General features: G+C 33.8%; 1 protein-coding gene across 1 annotated transcript in view; it reads left to right on the top strand.

Moving 5' to 3' along the window:
* LOC118193999 (uncharacterized) overlaps positions 1 to 26695 on the top strand; it is a 54815-nt gene that overhangs the window by 10663 nt on the left and 17457 nt on the right. Inside the window, exon 2 of the mRNA XM_085807621.1 lies at positions 12437 to 13423. Coding sequence (XP_085663747.1) covers positions 12457 to 13423 — 967 coding nt within the window. The 5' untranslated portion in view covers positions 12437 to 12456. The remainder of the gene's footprint in view (positions 1 to 12436; positions 13424 to 26695) is intronic.

The following is a 26695-nucleotide window of genomic DNA, read 5'->3' as shown; positions in this document are numbered from 1 at the left end:
ATGTAGATATCAGCCAGGATGGGACTGAGGGGGCTTCCCATGGCTAATCCCTCAGTTTGCTTGTAATATTTATTTTGGAAAACAAAATGTGTTTTAATTCAATTGGTATATCAAAACTTAACTAAAAACTGGCTAAAGTATGGAAAATTAGAAGAAGAAGGTTAAAATCTTCACTCAATTCGGGCTATAATTGAGACTTTTGAAAAGAGTTGGCCCTTTATTAGTAAAAGGAAAGAATCCAGTATTAATTAAATATATTTACAAAATATTTACAATAAAAATTTACAATAATTTCTCTACTCTTTTATATCCTTCATTACCCTCCAGCTAAGATTTAAGGTAATGTTATCATATCCAAAAGAGCCAAAAAATTATAAAGTAAAGTCAAGGCCTGCCTTTTTAATATATAAATTAATAAATTTTGGTGGTACTTGGTTATCAACTTGTACATTAATTAGCTTTATTATTTCTTCCTTAAAATCGTCTATTTCAGTACATATATATTTTATTCTGATAATTTGGCTATGAAACGTGTTTTCTATTACTTTTCTAGAGATATTAGAGTTCCAATTAATTAGTTTAATAGTAGGAAAATGGAAATTCCTTTTTTTATTTAATAATTTAATTTTGCTGTGTTTAATAATTTGCAGGTCTAGGAATTCAATAGTATCTTGATTCGTATTCGTTTTATTAAGTGTTAAACTATTTGGGTAAATTTTGAATTGCTCAAAAGTAGAATTATTATTGAATGTTATAATATCATCTATGTATCTAAAAGTATGAGCAAATAGCTTTAATTCATTTTTATTTAAACTTAGTTGGAATTTATATTCAAAAGTAAAAAGAAATAGGTTACAAATTTGTGTAGAACTGTTTGCTCCCATAGGAATTCCTCTAACTTGCTGAAAGATCTTATTATTGAATTTAATGTAGTTATTAAATAATGCACAATTCAGATAAGTATTCCATCTTTCAATACAAAGGATGTCATGTATGTCAGGAAAAAGTTGTGGGAGTTGCATTAAACTAGTAAAAATTTCTTCTAATGGTAGAGAAGTATAAAGGTTTTCAAAGTCATAGCAGTTAATGTTCTTGATTGTTAAACTTTTAAAACTGCTGAGAACTGGAGCATTATTATAAATAATCCAACTATAATTGTGTTGTTTGTTAACAAGATGTTGGATTAAATTACAGATTTTTTAAGTATAATTGCAAATATGTAATCTATATTCTTTTTATAATTATTTGTACCATTAGCAATAAATCTAAATTTGAGTGGTGATTTATGAAATTTTGGGAGAGCATATAGATTTGCTAATCTATTGTAGTTAGATTTGCAGTTTCTTATGAAATGCTTTTAGCTTTTTTGCAATAACATTTTCTTGTAGATTGGTGAGTTTGTAAGTAATGGCATTATTGAGTTCAGTATTAATTAATGAGACATAAAAAAATTTTCATATTATGCTAAAGTTATTATTGGCTTTGTCAATTTTGGTAATTATGAACTTTTGTTTTAAATCCTGTAAAAGAGGTATGAGAATATTCCACTGTAAATTGCTATTAAATTCAATTCTTCGAATTTTTTGCTTGAATTCTTCTAATACTGCATGTTTCTATGCCATAAAGGTAGAATTTGGAATATTTAATTTGAAACTAGTTTTAACTATAAATTCGTCTATATTTTTTACGAAACTTTTAAAACTGTGATGTTTGTTAATTTTTAGTACTGGTCTAAATTTGGTACCTTTTTCCATTAAAATTCTTAAATGTTGGTTTTGAACTATTGCTAAATTGCCTGTTATAATATGTTGATGAAATTTATCTATGAAATCTTTGTATTGAAGCTCTTTACAGTATCAATGGGCTGTAGTAGCTAATTCATGGTGGTTAATTAGCAATTTACTAAGAGGTTTTTGATACTTGAAAGCTGGTGAGATCTGTACTTTGGTAGCTGGAAAAAGTTGTTGTCTTTTTCTGAAAATTTTGCTAAACTGAATATGATCATAGTTAGGATGAAGGAAATTGATTTTGCAGTAATATTTATTGTATTTGTTACGAGTATTTGTAGAGAACTGCAAAAGTCAATAATACGGTCTTTGATAATATTGTGCCCTGTAAAATGCTGTTTTACAAATTTTATAAGTAATTTTATATATATAATCATAAATTTAAACAAATTTAAATTCAAATTTTAACAAACACTTATACGTAAAAGTAAAAAAGCGAAAGTGAAACATATGTAATGATTAACAATTTAACGGATCTGAGTACCGTTGTTTTATCACAATGCCAGAAACATACGTACACTGCTCAAAAAAAAAAAAAAAAAAAAAAAAAAAAAAAAAAAATGGGACAGTCCCTTATTTCCCGATCTACTGGGCCGATTGACAAAATTCAAATTGCGTTCTTCATGTCTCGAAAGCGCGACTTAGGATATATATTAGATTTATATATAGCACTATTCTAACATAGGTATTTTGACACAAAATCGGACTTTTTCTGAAATAACATACCAATTTTTTTACATATTTCGATTCTACGACTCAAATTACGCCTAAATATGAAATTTTGTAAAATTTGGAGCGAAATTTACGGAGAAATTCACAAATTTATGTTGGCACTTTTTTGTCAGTTTGCGCCAAGAATACTTCACTTGGCGAACTTCTTAATATATGGCAACCTAGTTTCCTTAGGAAAAAAAGTCACCATCGTTCCTTTTTTCCAAATAATATTCTTTATATTATATTTTTAATTATAACTTATTATTTTAAGTAATTTTTTCTTTTCGAATTTCATTTTAATTGTTTAAGTTGCACTTTTTTTTTTTTTTTTTCGAATAACTGTTTTAAAAATTTCTATTTACCTATTCGAACTGCGTAAATAAAGGTGCAGCGTTTATTTTTATTTATTTATTTTTTGCAAATAGTTTTCTTTATATATATTTTTCGTCATAGCTATTATTTTAGGTCATTTTTAAATTTTTATACTTTTATTTTAATTGTTTGTGTTGCATTGTCTCTTCAGATAATTGTTTTAAAATTTTCTATTTATTCCTTCGAACTGAGCATTTTAAATATATTTATTAATATCAATTTTCCAGAATTTGATTTTATTTATTTGAACTGCGTTTTTTTCGGAAGAATACTTTGTAACCCAGACTACGATGCGTTTGAAAACTGCATACTATATTAAAAGAGAAAATACAGTAAAGCACAGTTTTACACGCCTTTCAATGTTCCGTTCAGAAAAAAAATATATAAATAAGAGAGATGTATAACCGACATTTTAACTTAGGATGACTTGCATACACTGCTTTAAACAGTTTTATCATTGTGCCCATTGCTTTACACAATTTTATTCTACATTTGGTTTCTTAAAATGTTATTCATATTTTAGTCAAATATTTTATTTTTGAAATCGCAAGAATCAAATATCATAAGATTGAAAAGTTTTAAATTTAAAAAAAATACGAATACTAAATTTTACGAAAAAATTTATTTTTCTTCTCTGTTTCTTTAAGCATTCTGAAAGTATATTGTAAAGTATCTAACTTTTCGAAACATTTTGGTATTTCTGACAATCATTTTAAATAAAGTTATCGCCTTCCATTTCATAAAGGCCCACAAACGGCCGAGCGGTAAAGTTGCTGAACACTGGTAGTTCACTCCGGGGTTCGAACCCCGGTAAACGGGCTGGTTGCATGGGCGTTTTCGTGGATTTTCTCATGTGTACCGCGTATGACAGCTGGTTTCCCTTAGAAAGTTCTTCACGAAGTATTTCGTCAGAGCCTTTATCAGTCTTTAGAGGCTACACATTTTGAAGGTATGAGATGAAAGGAAAGACTGGTTTCATCAAAAGGTTTTGGTTTATTTTATTATAACAAAGCACACTACGGCTATCTGCCTAAGGGGAGGGATGCCTTCCTGGAGGACTTTCTAAGGGAAACTGGCTCGCATACACGTTACACATGGGGAAAACCACGAAAACGCCCATGCAGCCAGCCCGTTCGCGGGATTCGAACCTCGGACCGAACTACCAGTGTTCAGCGACTTTACCGCTCGGCCGCTGTTTCATCAGGAAGGGAAAAAAACATCTTTAAGTGACATCCACATACATCACTGGATAAACTCCTGAATCTTCAAATAATTCGACTGAGGAAATCATGGGATTCACCATTTATGATACGATATGATGTTCTATAACGTAATTTACACAACCATATAGTTTAAAACCAGTCGCTCTTCACTTTAATCTGCAATGATATCGTTTTGTCTTTTCTGTTAACACAAGCTCAATTGATGGTATTTGCTGGTGTACTCGTCCAAGTGTTTTCTCTTTGAACACCTAAATTCTTTGAAGTATCCTGAAAGTATATTCGAAAGCGTCCAACTTTTCAACAACAACAATCTTGGTACGTCTGACAGCCAAATTTCCCTGCAAATTTTTGCTTACTTTTCTCCCTAATTTTCTTCTTTCCTTCTACAGTTATTTTCAGTGCTCACACAAGAAAATTAAGATTTTTCGACTGCTAGACTTCCATACATTTTGCATTCTTGTCAATTTTTTAAAATATCAATTATATGAATTGCGTTTCAGCTAAAGACAGCTTTTCATTTTCTAGTCATTTTAGCTATAAATAAAGTTTAAAGCGAAGTCCAAAGGATAAATATTTTAATTAAAAGATTTTTGCTAAATGACAAAGAAATAAAACAGTCCAGCAGGGTTTATTCTGTACCACAGAGTAACCCGATTCTTATATCGGCTGAAACAATCTAAATCATATTAAAGATCATGTATTTTTATACAATCTATAACGCGAGAGAAAAATTAGCTTCTTAAAACATGCTTTCTAAGAGAATTAATATAAAAATTTATATTTATATATATATTTTTTAAAGTTGGGACTTGAACCAAACTGTCAGACTTTTAAAGCTTATTTTACATGGTGGTTATTATTAAAGTTCCACTTTGAAATGGTCATAAAAGGAAAACTACCGGACCAAATGTTATCAAACTTGGGAATCGTGTAAAGGAGGTTATGAGAATTTATTTTCGGCGGAAAAAAAAGAGTTCAAAAACTCACCATCAGGGGAAAAATGGCGCTGTATACTATATTGTTAAATGAAATAAGACACGAAAACATCTGTTTAAAATGTGTTTAATATTTTCCGAAACGTGTTACAAAGCATGTTCAATGTAGCGTCCAGCATTTTCCGAAAGTAAGTTAAATCATGTTACTGCATTCTCAACAGCAGCTCTTAGTATATCAGGTTTGGTTTTGGTTTGGTTTATTAGATTACGGCAAAGCACTCGAGGGCTATCTGCCTTAAGGGAGGGATGCCTTCGTGGAGGACTTTTTAAGGGAACTGGCTCGTATACACGTTACACATAGCATATCAGGAGGAATGTTTTCAGTGTATCACATTTTTCATTTCTGCCAAATTGTTTAGATTATCACCATAAACAGTGCTTTTGAGATAACCTCATAGACAAAAGTCACAGAGGTTGAGGTTTGGTGGGAAGAGGGGAAGTGTTGGCCTATAAGACGTTCATTCGTGAAATGTTGCCTAAGTAACTATGCGACACTCTTGAGGTGGTGCCCAGCCCTGCATAAAAATCGTAGTATCTAAAATGTCACGTTACTGCAGTTCATGTATCACGAAACATTTTAATATTGGCTCTAAGTGAGCTGCAATCGCAGTGGTCCAGCTGTCGACTACTCTTCAGAAAAAAAATGGTTCAGTTATAAAACTAGCTGTCATTCAACAGTAAACGGTGTGAAATGACTGTTATGCAATCGAATGCAGTAGGAGAATGCAATGGAACTAGATAGATAACATGAGAGATTTCTTTGGCCCAAATCGATTAAAAGCGTTTTGAATCAGTATCTTCATGTTTTAGTGCCGAATTCAGGCTTAAAAAATTACAAATTAGCGATCAGTAAGAAAACGATTTCCAGATTGTACACGCTTGTGAGAGTGATTTGCGATCTCACATTTTCTAATCGCTAATTCGTGTTTTTCACGGACGAAATTCTCACTTACAGGGATGGCGCACTCGACTTTTATCGAATTCAACGCTTTTAAATGGTAATTTGCCTACTTCAAAGTTTCTTAAGTGTATACAACATATTAAACCCGTTTAACAAAAGGTTAAGTTAGATTCCGACCCATATTTCGTTTAACAATATTGCATACAGCGCCATTTCCCCCCTGGTGGTGAGGTTTCGAACTTCCTTTTTTTCGCGGAAAATAAATTCCCATGACCTCCTTTACATGATTTCCAAGTTTGATAACATTTGATCCAGTAGTTTTCCTTTTATGACCGTTTCAATGTGGAACTTTAATTATAACCACTCTGTATATTATTAAATTTTAATTTGAAGCTATGCGTTATATGTATACCATGCGCAAAATTTTCGCTTTTATGGAAAAATAAAAAATCGAAGCAAATATACTTAGTATAATGGATCAAAACTGAAAACATATCCTTTCTCTCCGAAAATAAAATATTGAAATTTCGAACTTGAATTTATTGGGTTATCGAAATATTTAATTTGACTTATCTTCTAAGTCCTAGTTCCGACAACAATTCCGTCAAAAATTCCGAATTACTTAAGCTAAAGTAAAAGATTTAGTATATATTAACTGTATGTTAATAAAGTAATCAAAGTGTAATAAAAATAGATTATAGAATTTACGCTGATGTAACTTTTTGTCTGACTGCACAACATGTAATGGAAGAGAAGGTTTGTAGAGATCTGTTTTTGACATGCCTCTAAAAGTAGATGTCATATTAATTTTGTCTCTTCAATGTCAAAAAACTTTCCTTTGAGAGGCAACTTTAGTTTTTGGGAAAGAAAAAAAATCACAAGAAGACAAATTTGAAGAACATGCAGGACGATTGAGTACACATACTTATTTTCGGAACACAAGCGGTTCTCCGACTGGTTATTGAATAATGAAAAGATGCATTGTCATGCAATACAAAACATTTGGAATACGTTTTCTGGCTGAATAACGTAAGATTAAAAGTCATCTGCTTAATTCACATCCATTTACAAGTCAACTACTCGGGCAATTGCAGAATCGTTTTGACAAATCGTTTGAGCTTGTAAGACAAACCTAATATCACTGGATTTAAACACTTCTTTAATCTTCCGAGAACGTTTCTTCTTTAGCTCATATTCCAAGAATATTAAGTGTGCAATTATTGCCAAAGAAATTGAATATTTATTTGCACTGCGGCTTGGTAGTTTACTAACGAGTTAACAAAACTTAAATTCTGCTTTTTGTGTCTAAGAATACAACAATATTTTAAATATTTACAAATAAAATATTAAATTGGAGCCTCATCAGTTGCCTAGCATTTGACAAAAAAAAAAAAAAAAAAAAAAAAAAAAAAAAAAAAAAAAAGATTGTTAAATACTAATTGTTTGCTGCTCAGTCTAACCCAGGCTGCATGGTTGGTTTTCGTAGTTTTTTAGGTTCTCTTTACAAAGATTCTCTATGAAAGCATCTTAATCAAATTGCTCCCATGTTCTTTCTATGTTCCAATAACCAACTAACCTAGTTTAAGCGCGATTTCCAAGTGAAGTTACTAGTAAAATCAGAATACTCATTAAAAATCATGTAGCTAGCCAATCGGGAGTAACATGAAAGATACGGCGCCAATAATTGAAATGTTGTTACGGTACGCTGTTTCTTAACTTCTTAACTTAGATGGTCATTCCTTAATTAAATAGCCCACCAACGGCCGAGCGGTAAAGACGCTGAACACTGGTAGTTCAGTCCGAGGTTCGAATCCCGCGAACGGGCATGGCCGCATGGGCGGTTTCGTGGTTTTCCCCATGTGTAACGTGTATACGAGCCAGTTTCCCTTAGAAAGTCCTCCACGAAGGCATCCCTCCCTTTAGGCAGATAGCCCTCATGTGCTTTGCCATAATTAAATAATCCAATCCAATCCTTAATTAAATATAATTGATTTGTAAATTCTACTAGAACTGACGGTAAGAATTGAAGTGGAAATAAGTAATATGGTGTGCAATCTTGATTAATATAAAATTAAAAATATTTGCATAGAAAAATTTTTGCATTCAGACAGAAAGTTTTTTGAAATATTTGCAATTACTTTATAAGAAGGATTTATTAATAACCGTAATAATTACTTATTATATTACTGATGATTAGGATTCAGTTCTTGACAATTACATTCTAAATTAGAATTTTAAGGGTATAATGAAAATACGCTACGCACAAAAATATATTTTAGGAAAAAAAAATGAGTTGATTTTTTATGTTTTAAAACTTCTTAAATTCATTTAGTAAACATCGTATCCTCGTTGTTTATTGAATCCAGAATGTTGGGTGTCGTTTATATAATTATTCTTACTTGTCCACAGAATCTGCTGACTTATCCAGCCATTAAGTAACTGCAGATCATTTCTACATAATCATTGAACTTCCATTAATTCATTCTCTAGAGGGTTGTATGTTTATATCATAATTTGACTTTTATAAAAAATGATTATTCTAAATATTATGTTTCTATAAAAATATATTGTGCTTTAAAAATATGGATGATAATATCAGCCGCTCTTTCAGCCACTTCAAAAGCAACAGTTTGTTTAGAAATAAATTATGCAGTTAATGTCATAAAATTCAAATAAATATCAAACGAAAATTCTCAGTTTTAGACAATTCGATTTAAACGAAGTAAAGTAGCAGACGATAAAACGCCAAAGGTAAAAATTTACTCTTACAAAAACTTACTCTTAAATTTTTTTAAAAAAGAAAAGATACGAGAGAAATTAAAAAAAAATAATTAAAAATTTGAATAATATCATCTATAATTTTAAAAATAGCCTTTCATATAGTATTAATAAATATTTATTACGCATCATTGAGGGAAAAAATGTCATATAATTAATTCTTCGTAAAATTTTACTTGAAGTTTAAGGTTAAAAATAGCTGTGTAACAAAAATCCATAGACCACATTTGGCGTTATTATCGCTCAAAAAAAAGGTGCCAAATTTCAAAACGCGAAATTATGTAAATTCGTGTATATCTTAGAAAATTTTGAATAAAAAAGTCTAATTTTTTGAAGATATGCTTAAAAATACACCTACTTTAAGATGATGGTAAAAATTTTATATGTTATAATTCAAAATTTTTTTCGAAAAATCTATAGAAATTATTTAAAAATAGAAATTTAAAAAATAAAACGCAAAAAATGGGTAAATTTTATTTGGAATGAACCAAAATTTCGAAATGTGAGAGAAAAAATCAAAAAGGTTTAATAAAAAAAAGAGATATTAATAAATATTTGCCAAATTCAATTAACATTGAGGAGCTAAAATTTTGAGAGCTAATATTTTAAAAACTATTCGTACAATTTTTACAAAACTTGGTATTCTGGCATAATTTGAGTCGTAGAATCGAAATATGTAGAAAAATTGGTATGTTATTTCAGAAAAAGTCCGATTTTGTGTCAAAATACCTATGTTAGAATAGTGCTATATATAAATCTAATATATATCCTAAGTCGCGCTTTCGAGACATGAAAAACGCAGTTTGAATTTCGTGAATCGCCCCAGTAAAACGGGAGATATAGCACTGTCCCATTATTTTTTTTCTTTTTTTTTGAGCAGTGTACATTCATACAAATTCTTCATTATTTAATTTCTTTAAATATAATACAGGGCGATAATATTTGGTGGCAACAATTTGAAAAGTGGAACAACGCTTATCGATAATCGACGCAAAATGCCAAAACGAAATTAATAGTCCACTGGGCAAGTCGCCCCCCTTTGGACTTAAAAAAAAAAAAAAAAAAGTGAAAGCAATACTTTTAGCGCGGGTAATAATCACCACTCTTTCTGCCAACATTTTGGTAGTTTTTCAAAGACTTCGGCCCAGAAACTTGATGGCGGCGAGTCCAAAAACAGATCAACCTAATTTCAGACTTCCTGTGCAGAATGGAAGATAGCACAAACAAGATGTAGTTGGCAAGTGCGAAAGAAAAGGTAGAAATCCAAAGGAGCGATATCGGGGCTATATGGTGTGTGTGGCAAAAGATTCCATTCGATTCTGTACAGAGCGCAGCCGGTGAATGCAGACACATATGGTCTTGTATTATCTTGAACATTACCTTTTTGACTCAGATATGACTCAGCATTTTCTTAATAACAGCGTCAACACAGACTAGCATCTCCCTGTGCAAATCACTGTCGATGTTTTTTTTTTTTTTTTTTTTTTTTTTTTTTTTTTTTTTTTTACCATTTTACAGATATTTTTTGTTGTGGATAATACCATGGCAATCCCACCAGATACAAAGCATGATCTTTTTAGTTAAATTGTGCTTTGTGACGCTGCCGATGGGCTGACCGGGGGCAGATCAAACACCTTTTCGGCCTGTGTTGTTGAAGCAAATCCACGTTTCATCACAAGTGGTGATCCGGTCCAGAATTTTGTCCTTGCTTTGATATTTGAGCAAATTAATGCAGGCCCGAACAAACGTCTCTCCTTATCTGCTCGAGTCAGCTCATGCGGCACCCAGCAGTCAAGCTTGTACGTCGAGTTTGTGCGATGTACAGCGCGACTAATGGACATGGCACTAACGTCTAACTCCTAAGCAAGCTCTCGAGTGGTTGCATACGACCTTCTTCCACCAGTTCTCGCAGGCGGGCCTCATCAACATCAGTAGGCCGGCCAGAGCGCTCTGCTTCGTGAATGTCAAAGTCCTTGGTTTTGAGCTTTCGGCACCAAACCTTCCCAGTGTCATATGATACAACATTAGAATCTAAAGCTGTGCACATGATTTGGTGAAATTCTGTAGTTGACATTTTGCAAAAGAACTGGAAGTAAATGATGGCTCTAATCTGGTAGCGTGATAGTTCCATTTTAGACACCTTTTACTTAATGATAACGATATTTGTTTACAGATTTCACAACACATTGCTCTAAAGCAAGTCTCTCTCTTTCAAATGTCAAAAATCATTCGACAAAGTATGATTAAACACGCCAACTGTTTGCGCAGACGATATTTGCGAAGACAGGAAATTTTCGTTAAAAACCCTATATATTTGATTCGCTTCTTATGCTCACAAAGTCTCGTTTGTTTCAGAAACGATGTTTTTTGCAGTTTTCAAAAATTAGTCAACAGTGATTTATTTTGCTTCTGAAACTAATCATTCTGTTCTTTTTGCTGAAAATTTCCATTTAACATATAATCAAATTCAGGTTATGGTTTACTTTAGCCCAGAATTCCGAAAGGCGTTGCTGAAGGATGACAGCATTGTATGATGATTCAAAGTGACTAAAGTCCCTCTATCCAGAATTTCCCTGAATAGCCCTCGTAAAAATAACATTGTTCTTCATGATTTAACAAGTCATTCCTAATAACATTTTCGAAAGAGTTCATTTCTTGAGTCTTTGATTCTGGCATAGTCAAGTCAATAGAGCAACAATCGTCTATCAGAGATTCTGATGAAGATTCTAAGACATCACTGCAAAACCAGTCTTCTGAAGTCGTTGAAGATCCATCAAAATCTATGAAGTCAATGAAATCGGGTGAGAAATTGTAAGAACAAGGCGAATTCTTGTGTAATAGTCCATCAGAAATTTGCTGTGAGGGGAAATGATTCTGTGCAGACGAACCATGTTTGCTGATAATGGAAAGAGAAGCAGTACGGAAAAAGTATTATCTCCGGTATGAAGGAATGTTGTAAATAAGATTGCGATTGGATAAATTTTATTGTTTTGTACAATAATATATTACCCCTCATAATTATTACACTGCGAAGGATATCATTCTCTTGATACAGGGACGAAACAATTTTGATAAATGTCGTGGCCAATACCTCAAGCATGCATAAGGAACTTTTTATCTTAGCAGGGGACATCAGTTGGTTGCTCTTTACCTTTTATTTCTTACATTGAAACATATTTGTTGCTGAAGATTTTTTTGGATTTCTTTATGCAAACACAGTTCACCATTATCAGATCTGTTTAGCTGTTTTCAAGGGTTTAAAAAAACTGTAAAAATTATTTTTCTAAGCTATTTCAAAAGACAAAAATTATCATGCGAAAAGAGGTATAAGAGTTGGTTTCAGAAATATGTGTTAAGGTTTTTCTTTATACTGAGCTTAATTAATTTTTCTCATTCAAAATTAGGTTTTTAATTTAATTTTAAAATAAATTTATGCAGTTTTAATGCTGATTATTAACATTTTTCATAGAAACAGTGAATTCAAATTATGCTTGTAGAGAAAAAATAATCATAGAATTACATGTTGCATTTAATTTACAGAAGCATTTGTAGCTTATGACTAAAAAAACATTTCAGTACATGTTTTAATGTCCTCCCTTCGATATCGTTGTTAATCGACGAATGAAGACATATTATATTCTTATTATATATTTTCATTTTTTTCAGAAACCACACCATCTCAACGAATGGAAAATCTGAATTTGTCCAGCAGCCACGCCAGTCACGAATGGATTCCTTCTGACGTTGCTTCTCTTTCCATTATCAGCAAACATGGTTCGTCTGCACAGAATCATTTTCCCTCACAGCAAATTTCTGATGGACTATTACACAAGAATTCGCCTTGTTCTTACAATTTCTCACCCGATTTCATTGACTTCATAGATTTTGATGGATCTTCAACGACTTCAGAAGACTGGTTTTGCAGTGATGTCTTAGAATCTTCATCAGAATCTCTGATAGATGATTGTTGCTCTATTGACTTGACTATGCCAGAATCAAAGACTCAAGAAATGAACTCTTTCGAAAATGTTATCAGGAATGACTTGTTAAATCATGAAGAACAATGTTATTTTTGCGAGGGCTATTCAGGGAAATCTCTGGACGCAGAAAGTCTTCAAAATACTATTTCAAACATAAATATAGATGAAAATAAACGAGGTGTGTGTTTCAATAAAGCTTTAAATTTCACTGCTTACAATTCAAAGGCAACGAATTCTGAGATGCTTTCAAGTGATACGTTAGAAATGCCATGTTTATGGACAAGAAAACATTTTGAAAAATACTTTCCGTTCTTCAGCTTCGCATCAACTCAACCTTATGAAGTACATGACGTGAAACCTAGTCCCCAAGCCGAGTTAGAACCAAAAACAAAATCAGAATATAATAAAAGACTTTTTGGCAATACTAATTACGATAAAAGTATGGTAGATGATGATCAAAAGTTATTTTTAAAACACGAAGATATCATTGAAAACGATGGAAACTTCCAAACAGAATTATGTTCCTCGGATATACTAAGGAATTTTCAAAACGCTACCGAAATTAATTCCAAGCTAATGAAACTAAAAAAAGGATTAGATATAAATGTTTCTGCGCTGATGGCACCTAATGAAGATTTGGAGAAAATATCGCAGCAAAGTCAGCTACTGGGAGGTAAGAAAGAAAATTTAATATTTCCGAAACTTCTGTCAGTTTATATGGCTCTTATTTTTGCAACAGTTGATCACAAACATATAATTCCATTTCTAAAATTGTTTTTAAAGACGCAAGTGATCATATTTTTGTATTTTTGAATTTAAAAAAATCAATTTTATAAACGAGTTTTATATTTATATTAGAAAAACCTAACTTTTTTTACGGCTCCTCAATGCTTGTATATATATATAATTAACTTAGTCTTTGATATATATATATATATATATACATCTGCCATTTTAATATTATATCCTATATATAGCTGTTACTTTAAAATAGGCACTTCGACGTCCCCCATTTGTGATCGTAACACGTGTCGCACAGTAGTTATTTTCTCCACGTCATTTGAAACGGTAATTCACAGTTTGTGAGCTTTTCACAAACAGAAGCTTCTCAGGTAAGAAGTAAATTAAGCTTCTACTAGCAACCCACGCTGTAGGAAAGCCCGTCAGCTGTAGGAGCTGTAGGAAAAGCTTGTTAGAGCGTAGGAAGCTGTAGGAAGCTCAGGCAAGTTTTCCTGCCGCGCACTTTTTTGTCGAGTTTCGTCAAATTGCTATTTATATGTAACTCTATGCGTTTTCCACTGTTTAAAACGTGCTAACGGAAATATTGCTTTGTAAAAACTAAAAATTTTTGTCACACTTGTAAGATTCTAGCTAAATTAAAGTTATTTGGAAGGCTAGATCTTGAACTACGAAGCGACTATTCGCTGAGATAAATTTGTATCAGTAACTACACAGGGAAAAGGTACAAAGACCCTTTTATTCAACTCAAGAACAACTATGTACAGATGGCATTCGTGGTTCTTACAGGGCCTCGCAATACTTTCGGCGGCAAATCAAAATAAAAAACGCAAAATTAAAGCTAATCCGAAGTTGAATAAATCAGCGGAAGCAGCACAAAGATATTTAAAAAACGCGTAGTTGGCTCTTGGCCCTACCACCGACGTAAACTAACCGGCAATTAATACGCACGGCCGTAAAATAGCAAGTTTAAGTAGCAAAAAAATAACGTAGCGAAAAGGCAGAACACGCTCTGTCAGAAGTAAGTCAGACACCAGTTTAAACAGGAGTCCTTCTACTCTACTTTGCACAATGTGCGAAACTATGATCGCATTTTAGCAAGAGAACGTGGGTTGAAAATAAGAGATATAGAAAAGGTTACTTCCAAAATAAAATGAATTGTTAGTTAAAATTAAATAAAACTCCGCACACTATTAAAAAAGCATTTTAAATTTATCTCGATTGCATTTTAGGAGCATTAGCATTTTACAATAAACGTAAAATAAACTATTAATAAGTGTTTTTAAATAGCAATAATAAGCATGGAGATGTAATTCCAAAGCAATTAGTTCTTCTTTGCTACTTAAATATGGATGGATAATTGGTACTTACGTATTAACGCAACCACCTCAGCGAAATTTGGCGATCTTTTACAGATGAAAAGGTAAAAATTATTTATCGGGTAGAACTTTACGATTTTTCTCTTTTATCTATCATTTTTTTAATAGCATCGCCATACGCCATCGATATTTTTAATAAGTCGACAAAACATAAAAATAAAAATAAATTTGGAAAATCTTAAAATACAAATTTTAGTTTTTAAATAAAGATTATATGATACATTGACAGAATCAAATACTTATGACTTCCGCGAAATTCTTCACCAATTCTTTAACGCTGCTCTTCACCCCATATACACAGTAATCAGGTTATTGCAAAAACTCCACTGCGCTCCGGCTATCTATCATAACCTGTCAGCATTGTTACCTTTAGCAATTCTGTGGCAAAATATTGTGTTCCTGTGAAAATCTTGTCGCAATTTCTTTCATTGGTGCTAAATTCTACAAACGATATTTTAAAATTGAGTTAAGGAAAAAATACCACGATATGTCCATAAAAACCATTGAAACTTGAAATACTACACACACACAAATAAACAAATAAATAAATAAAATGTGCGAAAGTTTTGACATGAACGTTGCCTGAAGAATATTCATGAGCAAAGTTGCCAGAGCACATTCTGAAAATTTGGCGACTTCTACTAAGGTGGTTGCGATAATACGTAAGTAGCGGATAATTTAAGTGACAGTAGTAAAATTTAAATTGTATGCAGCTGTAACATTCATAAGTACTACTTTAATACTAAAAAAATAATACTAAACATAAAGTTTACCTGAGTATAAATTAATATGGGAATGAGAGAGCGGATGCTCTAGCAAAAGAAGCCTCCCTGGGGGTTGGGACCGAAAAGGTTTTTATTCAAGATTTGAATGACATATATATGACAAGCTTATTAGAGACTGGAAAAATTGATGGGATCTCTCTGAAAGAAACAAAAACTATCTAAAATGTTTAAAAATTAGCAAAAAAATGGGAATTTTAGGAGATGCAGATGTTAATCAAATTCTCATTGCACATGGAAGGTTCCCTGCTTACTTAAAAAGGTTCCACCTCCAGGAAAATGATATATGTAAAATTTGTAATAAATTCGGCGATTCAAAGCATTTCGTCGAAGACTGTTGCCTGAGTGGAAGTGTGAGAGAAAAATATAAATTTGCGAAGTTTGAGGATTTATTTAGTAATTAATTAGAACATTTGCAAGAGATATTATGCAAACGGTGAATGAGAATAAGAAGAATATTGGTATCGAGATATAACAAAGCAGAAAATCATACTGAAAACAGGAAATAATTGATGTAACTTATAAATTTAAGATGAATTTTGATAATCTAAAGAAGATTGGAATAATAACTAATTGAGAGTAAAAATTATAAAGATTTTAAACTTCAGAAAAAAGACAGAAATGGAAACGACGCATTTATATACTAATTCACCGAGAGTGTTTGGAATGTATGTATCTACTTTACATTTTTTTTTGTTTTGGGGTTATGCCTTTGTGGCTTGCCCTGTTCCCTCATATCCATATGGCAGGTTTCGACTGCTAGGTGGGCTGGGGGGCCAGTGCTTAGGACTAACTAACTAAATATAAAGTAGTTTTGTTTTTTTAGAAATTCTCCGCTAGGAATTCAGAAACATACTCAGAATGACATTTCTGTTCATATTCCTTATATCCAGCATTATTTTATCTTCAACGTAAATAATACATACATATTTTCAATGCAAAAAAATGACCCCACCAAGTAATCTTAACTCAAAATAAAGCAGAATGAATACGAATGGAAAGGAAAATATCAATTATTTTATAAATAAAATCGATGTACCTATGGAAGTTTAAATTTTTATGTTTTGATATATCAATTCCATCTGACCATGCAATAGCAGAAAACCAAAACAACATATTCATTTTAATGAAGTCCATCAGAAAATGCTGAAAACGATGACAAAAATGCTAAATTTTGAAATTAAATATATCGGCTAATTTTTGTCGTATGAGAGTCAAATTTCTTGTTTTATTTTTTGAGTATAAAAGTTTACTAAAAATAGCTGTAGGTATTGGGAAGCCATATAAAAAGTTATATTTCGTAATTTTCATAAATTTATTTTTTAAATTTAAACACCCCCAAAACATATTTTGGGATTTAAAACATTTTTGTATTTGAAAGTATATATCTATGACTGTCGGTTGCGAAAAAAGTCGCGTAAAGAATTTCAAGAAAAAGGAGTGTACGAGGGTTGCTATTTATGTTTCTGGCCTAATAATGAAAAAACAGATGTTTATGATCGAAATTGGTTTTACTGTTTTTCAAAATATTCTCCATTCAGATCAATAAATACGCTTTTGCATGCGTTTGAACCAATTTTCGAAGCACTTTTTATCCCTTCGATTGAGGTAACTCCTAAACATGCGTTTTGAATGCATCAGCCGCTTCTTCGGGTATGGTAGATCGTTGATCACGTAATTTATTTTTGATGTGCGGGAATAAAAAAGTCATTGATTGCCAAATCAGGGCTGTACGGTGGATGACCCATCAATTCGATGGTTTGGCTCGTCAAAAATTCTTTGTTTAATCCGATGTGTGAGAGCTCGCATTGTCATGATGAAGAATGATTTGCCTCTTTTTCTGCTTCTTTCGAATTTCTCCGAAAGCTTCTGGCAACTAAATGGTCGTGTACCATTCGGAATTGACCGTTCTGCGTTGCTCTAAAGCCACTGTCACCATGTGACCGGTAATGCCGAAGAAACAAGCAACCATTTGCCTCGATGTGCTTCTTCCACGAACAACTTTTGTTGGATTTAGCTGGTGTTCGAAAACCCATCCAGTCGACTGCTGTTTTGTTTCGGGCTCATATGCATAGATCCATGATTTGTCACCTGTGCAGATGTTATACACAGCCTTTGATGCACCTGGAACTAATTTTCCCAACATTTCCTTGCACCAATCCACACGAGTCTTCTTTTGAGCATTTGTCAGATTATGCTGGATCCAATGCAGATAAATCTCTTTTACGGGCAAATATTCATGTAATATCTTATTGATGTTTATCATACTAATGCCCAAAGATGCCTCAATCTCACTGTATGTCACATGACGATCTTGCTTTATCATTTCACGCACATCATTGATATTTTCTGGCACTACAACCGACTTTGGACGACCTTCACGGAATTTGTCTTGGAGCGAACATCGACCACGACTGAATTTGTTATACCAGTTTTTTATAGTACTGTAAGATGGTGCTTTATCGCTATATAAAGAATTAAATTCATCTAAGCACTCTTGTCTTTATAATTCACGTCGAAAGTTATGAAAAATTGTAAGGATCTTAAGTTTTACTAACGTTTATTTTATTTTAAATCTTTACTATCACTTCTTATTTTCTACTTCCGGCCAGAATTATAAGCGTGATGGTTTTTATGCAAAGTTTGTCTGGCGAACGCCAAGTATTTAAGTGTGGCCTTTTTGCCAAGCGAAAGAGAGGAAGCAGTGAGTCAACGCAGGCCGCTTACCTTAGAAGTTACGCAGTTGCTGTTTGCCTTCCAGGCCAGAGGTTTTAATCCTCTTGATAAATTAAACGTATTGTAGTGTTCACAGTCTCTGTGCTACATACGCTTCCTGTTATTATAAGGCCAATCTTCCACGTGTATTATTCTAAAGTTAAATTAGAGTTTAGTTTTATTTTTATACTTTTACGTTAGACCCCGAGTGGCGGGTCATTGTATTCCGAAGTACGGAAGTTATTGTATATAGAGAAAAATAAAGGGTTTTGTATACCCTTCGTCTGTATCCTGTCTACTTACCACAATTAGTGAACGTAGCTTTAGTAAGCTCTCTGTTCCGAGTCAGGTCCTTGTATGTTCCCGAAGAAGGTTAGAAGGAACATTGACCCTGATAAAATAATCTCACGAAAATGTTCACGAGTCAATGCCATTTTTTGCCCGAGATTAGTTTTTCAATTTACTGTAAACAACATTAATCACGCTAAAATGGCAAAACGTTCTGATGAAGTTCTGGTTAAAAATATCAGACTTTCGATTGGAATCCTCTGTAGTCGCTTAGCAAAACTTGCTGTTGCCAAGGCCAGAAATATAAATAGCAACCTTCATATTTATTTATTTGTCCAAAGAGAAAATTTGCCCTGAAGGACTATTAGTTTCGTTTTGGCACTTTGCGTTGAAAACTTTAAAAGGCTGTATTACTTTTCAAATCATTGTCACTATATATTATCGACCTATCTTATAATTAAAGAACTTAAATAACGAAGAATCTGCATAAATGTATGGATGTTTCTCGCATTGTGATAAAAGAACGGTACATAGGGTCATCAAAATTTGTATACCGTAATCTTCCATAGAATATGGCCTTGTGGAAGCCCTAATTTGAATTTCAAATTTGTTTTATTATCGATTTTAGATTTTGTAACACTTCAACGAATTTTTGATTAAAAAAAACTAAACGATTTCAAAGCGAGAATGGCAACACTGTACGGGGAAAAAATATCTCCAACATTCGAGACTCTATATACGAAATTCTAAAGATATGCTCATTTTAAAATTAATTTGCGATATTGCTTTTGAACTGAATTTTATAGTTTGAGTACATAGAACATGATATTTATAAATAAAGTAAATAAAGATAACAAACAAAATGTTAACAAAACGCCCCTTTGAACGTAATTTAAAATCTGAAACCGTTCAGACTTTTTTATTTTATTTATTTATTTATTTATTGTATTAAAGTGAAAATGTACAGCTAGTCAACGACATTTAAAACTATTTTAAATCCATACCATTTGATTACTTTTATTTGTGATTTAAAAATACCAAATTAAAATAACTTTACGTAAGCTAATGTTTATAACTAAATACTTTGATGAATCGTGGAGATACGAGTACAAAGAGAACTGAAACTTCGACCATTGGACAGGAAAAACATTTACAATCGCAAAAGTATAAATTTATGCCTTGCATTAAATATATTAATATAAATTCACTGATCATCACATAGCTTTTCAGTACGCATAGCGTTTCTCCAATATATTTGTGCATTTGGAAATGCATAGTTCTGTGCAGAGGCGGGCCTACCAGTTGCCGAGTGGTTAAGAAAGCTGAATATTGGTACCAGGCAAACAAGCTGACTGCGTGGTTGGTTTTCTTCGTGTGTAACGCGAATATGAGCCAGTTTTACTTAGAAAGCTCTCCATGAAAGCCCTTTCTTAGAATGCCCTCGAGCGCCTTGCTGTATTCAAATAATCTAACCTAACCTCTGGGATGAGGCTAATTCATCTTGATAAAGATAAGTAAAATATTGTTTCGTGCCCAGTGGCTCATTATAGATTGAATGCACCAAAATTTATATCATCAAAAGAAAAATTTCAGAGTTCTGGAATTTTCCACAGAAATACTCTTTCAGATGTTCACAGTATCACAGAGAACAATCAATAGTCACACTTCAAACTACTAAGAACGTTAAGCACAACGCAAGCAAAGAGCATCAAAAAAGGCAAAGCTTTTAATACTCCGAAGTCGCTCTGAACCCAGAACTCATAACAACAACTATTGAGGGTAGATGCTCTCTTTGACGTTATAATAAAAGCCGAATATATATATATATAGTTTTCACACGGCCGCCGAGATATTTCTAGTGCTTTCTGTTTCTCGAACTTACTGAAAGGCATAAGAGGACACGATACGTTTACAGCTTAATAAGGTGACCAATTACATTTTATTCAATTACAATACACTTTACAGAGATACAGTGACTACACCCAAATGTCGCCAAGTTTTGTAATTTCTCGCCAAATTTGGAAAATTAGTCCTCAAAACTGTTGCTAGCTTGGCGAAATCTCGCCAAAATAGCGAGATAGCCATTTACTCAATGTACTCTTACTTTTATCCTGTACTCTTACTTTTCCTGCAAACTTCGCTTCTTTAGAATTTCAAGTTACATTATACAGAAAAAATACAACATTTTCACATATAATTGTACTAAAATCATCTATCTATGTACAAAATTCTTATTATCTAAACTGAAGAGACAAAAAAATCAGACCACTGTCATGAAAAGTTAAGGCATAGATTTATCCGACGTGTTTTCACTGGTCCATTTTTTTCACCCCAACAACGATAAATTCCACGTGTTACTTGAACATGATAATATTGGACTATTATGTGCTAAAGTTGTCAACTACCGGATCATCATTTAAAAACTTACTGGCTTATGCAAAATTGGGCAGTGGCACATATGTTTGTGTTCACGTGGATGTTTTGGCGCCAACATTCCATTACTCCATAACTCCTATTTAGAACGTCGTAAGTGTATAGTATTTTGGACAACACTTAACTTCAAATTAAATGCAACGCTTGTGTATCAGTGGGTATCTTCCAATACATCGCCAAAAATATTGCAATCCTAGACGTTTTTCAGGATTCTTTTCTGGAAAGATGAAACTCCTCCTTCCCTCAGGAAAGGCGGCGGGGTCTCCTGTTTTTATTCCAACGTTAATTTCCGAACAATTAGAGCAAGCGTTATATCTGCACTGCTTTTTTTTTTTTTTTTTTTTTTTTTTTTTTTTTTTTAACTTTTATGTTACAAAATATTCTCGGGATAATGTTTATTAATTTTGCTGCATTTTGCATCACGCGTTTATTAGATTTTCCGAGATTTGGAAAGAAAAAGGAAAAGGAACGGAAATGTTCCGAATTTAACCTAATGAAACTATATTATGACAGAAGATGTGTGATGGAAAAATAATGCCCTCAACAGCTGACAACGCACTAGAATAAGAACTGAGAAATGCTCGAGAGAAGTCATTTACCTTATATATAGCAAAAGAGGCCCACCACCAGCCAAACAATAAAATCGTTGAAATCTAGTAGTCCGATATGGACTCAAATCCTGGTGAACGGGGCTGGCTGGATTTTCGTTTTCGTGGTTTCCAGCGTGTGTGATATGGATACGAAACAGTGTCTTAAAAACGTTTCCTGAGAGTTATCACTTCTTTTCGGCAGATAGCCCTCGCCTGTTTTGCCATGACTAAACAGATCAATCTCGTTTAACAAAATTCACATAGAAGCAGCGACAAGAGGCGGATAATAACAAACTGATGCAACTGTCAAACAATACTTGCCGGAAACAGACAAACAAAAAACGTATATAATCGATCTTCTAATGCCGAAGTTACATATATTTCATTGTCCAAAGCAGGCAATATGTTACTGGCAGTGTATACACTGGCATATATTAGCGGGTATCAATTAATACTGAGGTAACTTAAACAGATATATTTTGAAGAAACGCAGTGTGAGAAAGGCAAAATTTTTAGCTCAAGACTTCTCCAGGTGCTAAAGTCATCAAGTGACATGCTTGGGCAAGCGTGCGCGAAATACTTTCCATTTTTCAAAGGGTTCGCCGATCCGTTCTACGATGCTACCAAGTATGTACTGTTGGTGGTCGCATTTTGAACATTTCTTGTAAATACTATATTTCTGCAAAGAAGTACTCTGAGTTCATTTTGTGAATAAATACATTTTTCCTCCCCTATCATTTTTTTTGCGTTCGCGCCTTAACACGTCATTTTAGACCCTACATTCATGTACTAAAGTTTCATGTTTTGGTACGCTCAACCATCCTCCTAAGTTTGTCCCATGATCGTAGAATCACCCTGTATAAGCTATCTGTAATGCCAAATTTTATGCTGTCCAATCGGGAAAATTTGGCAATTAAGTTGTCTTTATGGCATAAGATAAAAATGTGATAATTTCCAGAAATCTCAGAACTCATTTATTTTGTTACATTTTTATACTGTAGTAATTATAATTGTGGTGGCACGAAAAAAAACATGTTCACACATATGACTCCGTTTAATCAGAAGGTATGTTAATGAAAACAGAATCTACTAATAACTAAACCGTTATTTGTTATGCCCCCCATTTAAATAACAAAATTTAGTAAACTAACGTAACCAAAAATAATACTGAAAATGAAATCCTGTTATTAATTGAGAGGAACGTAACGATGAGAAAGGTAACACCAGCAATGCTACTAAGATTGAAAGTCCATATTCTTTACTGGGTTACCTTGCCTTGCTTTCTTCAGGTACCGACTGAAGAAATCCACTGCAGCTTGCCGCTCCTTCCGCTGTCCATTTGCTCAGTTCTCGGTCTATGCTTTCTTTGCCGGTTTAAAAAAATAGCTTGACTTATATGCTTTTAGGCTGGCTACGTGCGCATTTCTCTCCACCCAAATTTTACATTCGCTCACCTCCGGAATGCGAAGGACGTCAGCTCTGGACCAGGACAATGGGTCGAGAAATGCGGTTTGATCTCGTTACGACAGACTTACTGATCGCTGTCATAGTCGCAGGTGCTTGCCCATGCCCATCCTTCAGGAACAGTTTAAACGCAGGCCTCAGACGATCAACAGATACGGATGCGTCCTTGCCTTTAATGATCACTATATAAAGTACTTATCTGAACGGGGAATTCACGGCATGGGGACCAGAATATGGCTGCTGCAAAGGCCTAAACCTAACGAAATATCTTCGAATAAAGATGTGTATCAACTGAGAATTGCGGGTGAATAAAGACACCACAGGACGTATGTCTCAACGATGGAGGTGGTGTCAGATCCCTCATTTTAAGCTGCAGAGATCGGAGAAATTTCTAATTGGGAAACAGCACTCTGGCTCGAATTTCTAAAGAATTCTGCAGAGGAGCTCCTTAACAAAGTGTGCAAGTGCGGCATTTAAATGATACTTGAGCCTAGAACGCAGATCAAACAACGCTATTGCAAGAGAGTCTACCCACTGTGTACAGTTGTTGTTCATCAGGATGGCCTTAAGCTGACATTGCAGACGCTTCTCCATACAATTGCACTTAGGATTGTAAGCAGTGCATCGATTCTTAAAGGCATCTAAAAATTTAGTTACGGCAACAAAACAGCTAACTTTTGAAGTTTGCTCCTCGATCTATCGTGATCGTTTTAGGAACTCCAAGGCTCGACACCAAGCTGGCAAGAAACTCATTTGCAGTAGTCTCTGCACGTTGGTCCTTTAAGGTTGGTTGATTAGTTTTGACGCATAACCTAAAAGGTAATGTGCCAAATTTACAGTCTATTTACTCAAATTTAAATATAGTTACTTGAAATTTACAATATAAATTTTAATATAAAATCAGATAAAATCTCAATACATGTAACACAAAAAAATAAAGTATTTAAAAATCTTCAAATTAAATAATAAAATTCAGTTTCTCTCAAATACTGAAACAGATTAAAATTGATCACTTATCCGATTAAACAGAAGATAAGTCAGAGCTATTAAAATATATAAAACGTAAACTCTTTAAGTATACACATTCTACTAAAATGGGAAGCACAGACTGAGAAGCATTACCCTTTGAGAAAATGGGATTAGAGAGAGCAAATAGGCTTTTAGAAGATAATTATGTATAACAGAGTGGCCATTTTTAAGTCCAATCAAAAAGACTTCCTTCTTCTGGCTTCCCAGCCTTCTACTCTACATTTTACACTTCTCAGCTTATTGAAAAACTGAATGTCTCATAGTCGCTGCCATTTATTGATGATACTATGTTTGATGACAGTACTGATATCTTGAAAAGAAACAAGCTGGCTCGACAGTTCAAAAGCAGACACTGCTGTGATGTCTGTCAGCTCATTGCCTTTTATCCCCGTATGCCCGGGAACCCAGCAGTAAAGTATCTGATAACCTGGTTTCCTTAAGTTTAAAGTTAGTTTTATCACAAGAACAGCTCTTAAGTTCTGTGTGTCAGAAAATGTTTCTAAAGCTTTTGGGATACTAAAGAAGTCTGTATAAATTATAAATTTCCTGCGGCATAGTCCAGAAATGAATGAAATGATATAATATATAGCAGATAATTCAGAGGTCAGTACTGAGCAAATAACTTGCAAAATTATGCCCTCCGTGTGATTGCCAATCACATAAGATGCTCCAACGTGATAGTTTCGTTCGACCCATTTGTGTATATTGGAATGTATACGCTGTATTTTTGCCTATGTTTAAGAAAGCGTTGTCTGTGTACGATCTCGTTAGTATTCCTTTTGTAAAGATGGTGAAAAGCATCAAGAAACTGGATTTTCGCTTGATGGCAAAGTGAAATTTCAAAATACTTTATTGCTGGGCTATACACATTAGTCATGCCGTGTTTTTCAATTAGCGAGCGAATCTTTAAAAAGAAAGAAGGCTCACAAGACAGTCGTGCTTCAAACAGACGTTTACACCTATCATCAAGCAAAAGCAGCCTACACAGGTAGTCATTCTGAGATAATATATTGAAATAAAGATGAAGAGCAGTTGCTTGCTCTTCAACTGAAGTGAAGTGAGGGTTCATAACAATCAATATATAGACTCTGAACAGGAGATATTCCAAACACTCCGAAATATCCGCAGAGCCTGGTGATGAACAGAATCGAGTTTCAGTAATACAAGCGAAAGCAGGTCCTGACACCCGTGCGTCTTACAAGAACCACTCGAGTATCGTCCAGAATCGGCGCAGCTGTGCAATGCAAGAACTCCCTTGCGCTTCAGAAGTACGTCATCAGGAGTTTAATAGGAACTTTTGACTATACAAAAGTATACAGGGACAATGTATACAAAAGAAACATAAACCACTGAAAAATAATTTTGAACGGATAAGTGTTTTATAGATGCGAAGCAATCGGCAACAACCCAAGAGGTGTTCGCTAGGGCATTCAGAACGCTCAATGTTTTGAAACATTTTCTTCTTCAAGTACAGGACATGAGAAAGTTCAGTTCAGTTTTCTGTAGAACATCATTTCTAAAAACGTCACTTCAGATATCATAGGCATTAAGGATCCCTGAATGCGAAGCTCAGACTCAGGATGAAAATTATGCTTCCTGCAGAACTGGGCACACACAGTTTTCTGTTTTGAAAACACAAATCTTTTATTTGACTGTGTTTGGATCCTGTTAAGAACGATCTGCAACTGTCTCTTCCCATATATCATATCTTCAGCAGCTTATGTGGAGATCAACACATAAATGTTCCTAAAACGGTACGGGGAAGTTCCCTCAACATGTAATTTATTTTCAAGCTGAACAATGTAACGCTTAGCACACAACCTCGAAGCCATCTTCTTGTCCCACCACACCTGACATTGTGACACCACACCTGTCAAGCGTTACTTGAAATGTTCTAGTCATAAAAAAATTGTGAATAAAAGTTGGTAGGTTGCCACGCAAGCCACTAAAGAGAAAATAAATGCCGAAAGTATGATGAAAGGAAGTAAAAAAGCTTTTTGTATGTTCGGATACTTAAATAAACTCAGTGGCATAACAGTTTTAATGGGCCAAGGCCTGCAGTGCCCGAAATCTGCTTTCTTGACCGTTGGCCCCGGGGTGTGTAAGCATATGCCCTGAAAAAGTGGTCAGTTTGTCACAGGACCCCCCAGTGTTTAATCCCCAAGCGAACTTGATACTCATTTTATCGACCCAAGTGATGGAAATCAAGAGATGAAAGGCTGAGTCGACCTTACCCAGCCCGGAAATCGAACCCCGGACCTGTAATGCAGCTGCGCGATGCGCTAGCCACTGCGCAACTGGGCCTCGAATACGTAAATAACAAACTTTATTATTGTTATACTGCCTTATTTTAAAGCGTGGTATGGTGGTATAGATGAAAATCTGCTCGGCGTTGGACTGTCATTTCAACAAATCAGAGAATGCATATTAATTACTTAGGAATCCAATAACAGCGTGTGACTTATTCTTGTGGAATTAAACCAAAGACCCGAGTTTTTATATTCCTTCTCTTCCTACAAATTCTGCG

Source organism: Stegodyphus dumicola, chromosome 1 (assembly GCF_044657685.1).
Source record: "Stegodyphus dumicola isolate Sdum_Otavi_A_Nest chromosome 1, ASM4465768v1".
Classification (NCBI taxonomy): domain Eukaryota; kingdom Metazoa; phylum Arthropoda; class Arachnida; order Araneae; family Eresidae; genus Stegodyphus; species Stegodyphus dumicola.
This window is presented reverse-complemented; position numbering and strand designations above follow the sequence as displayed.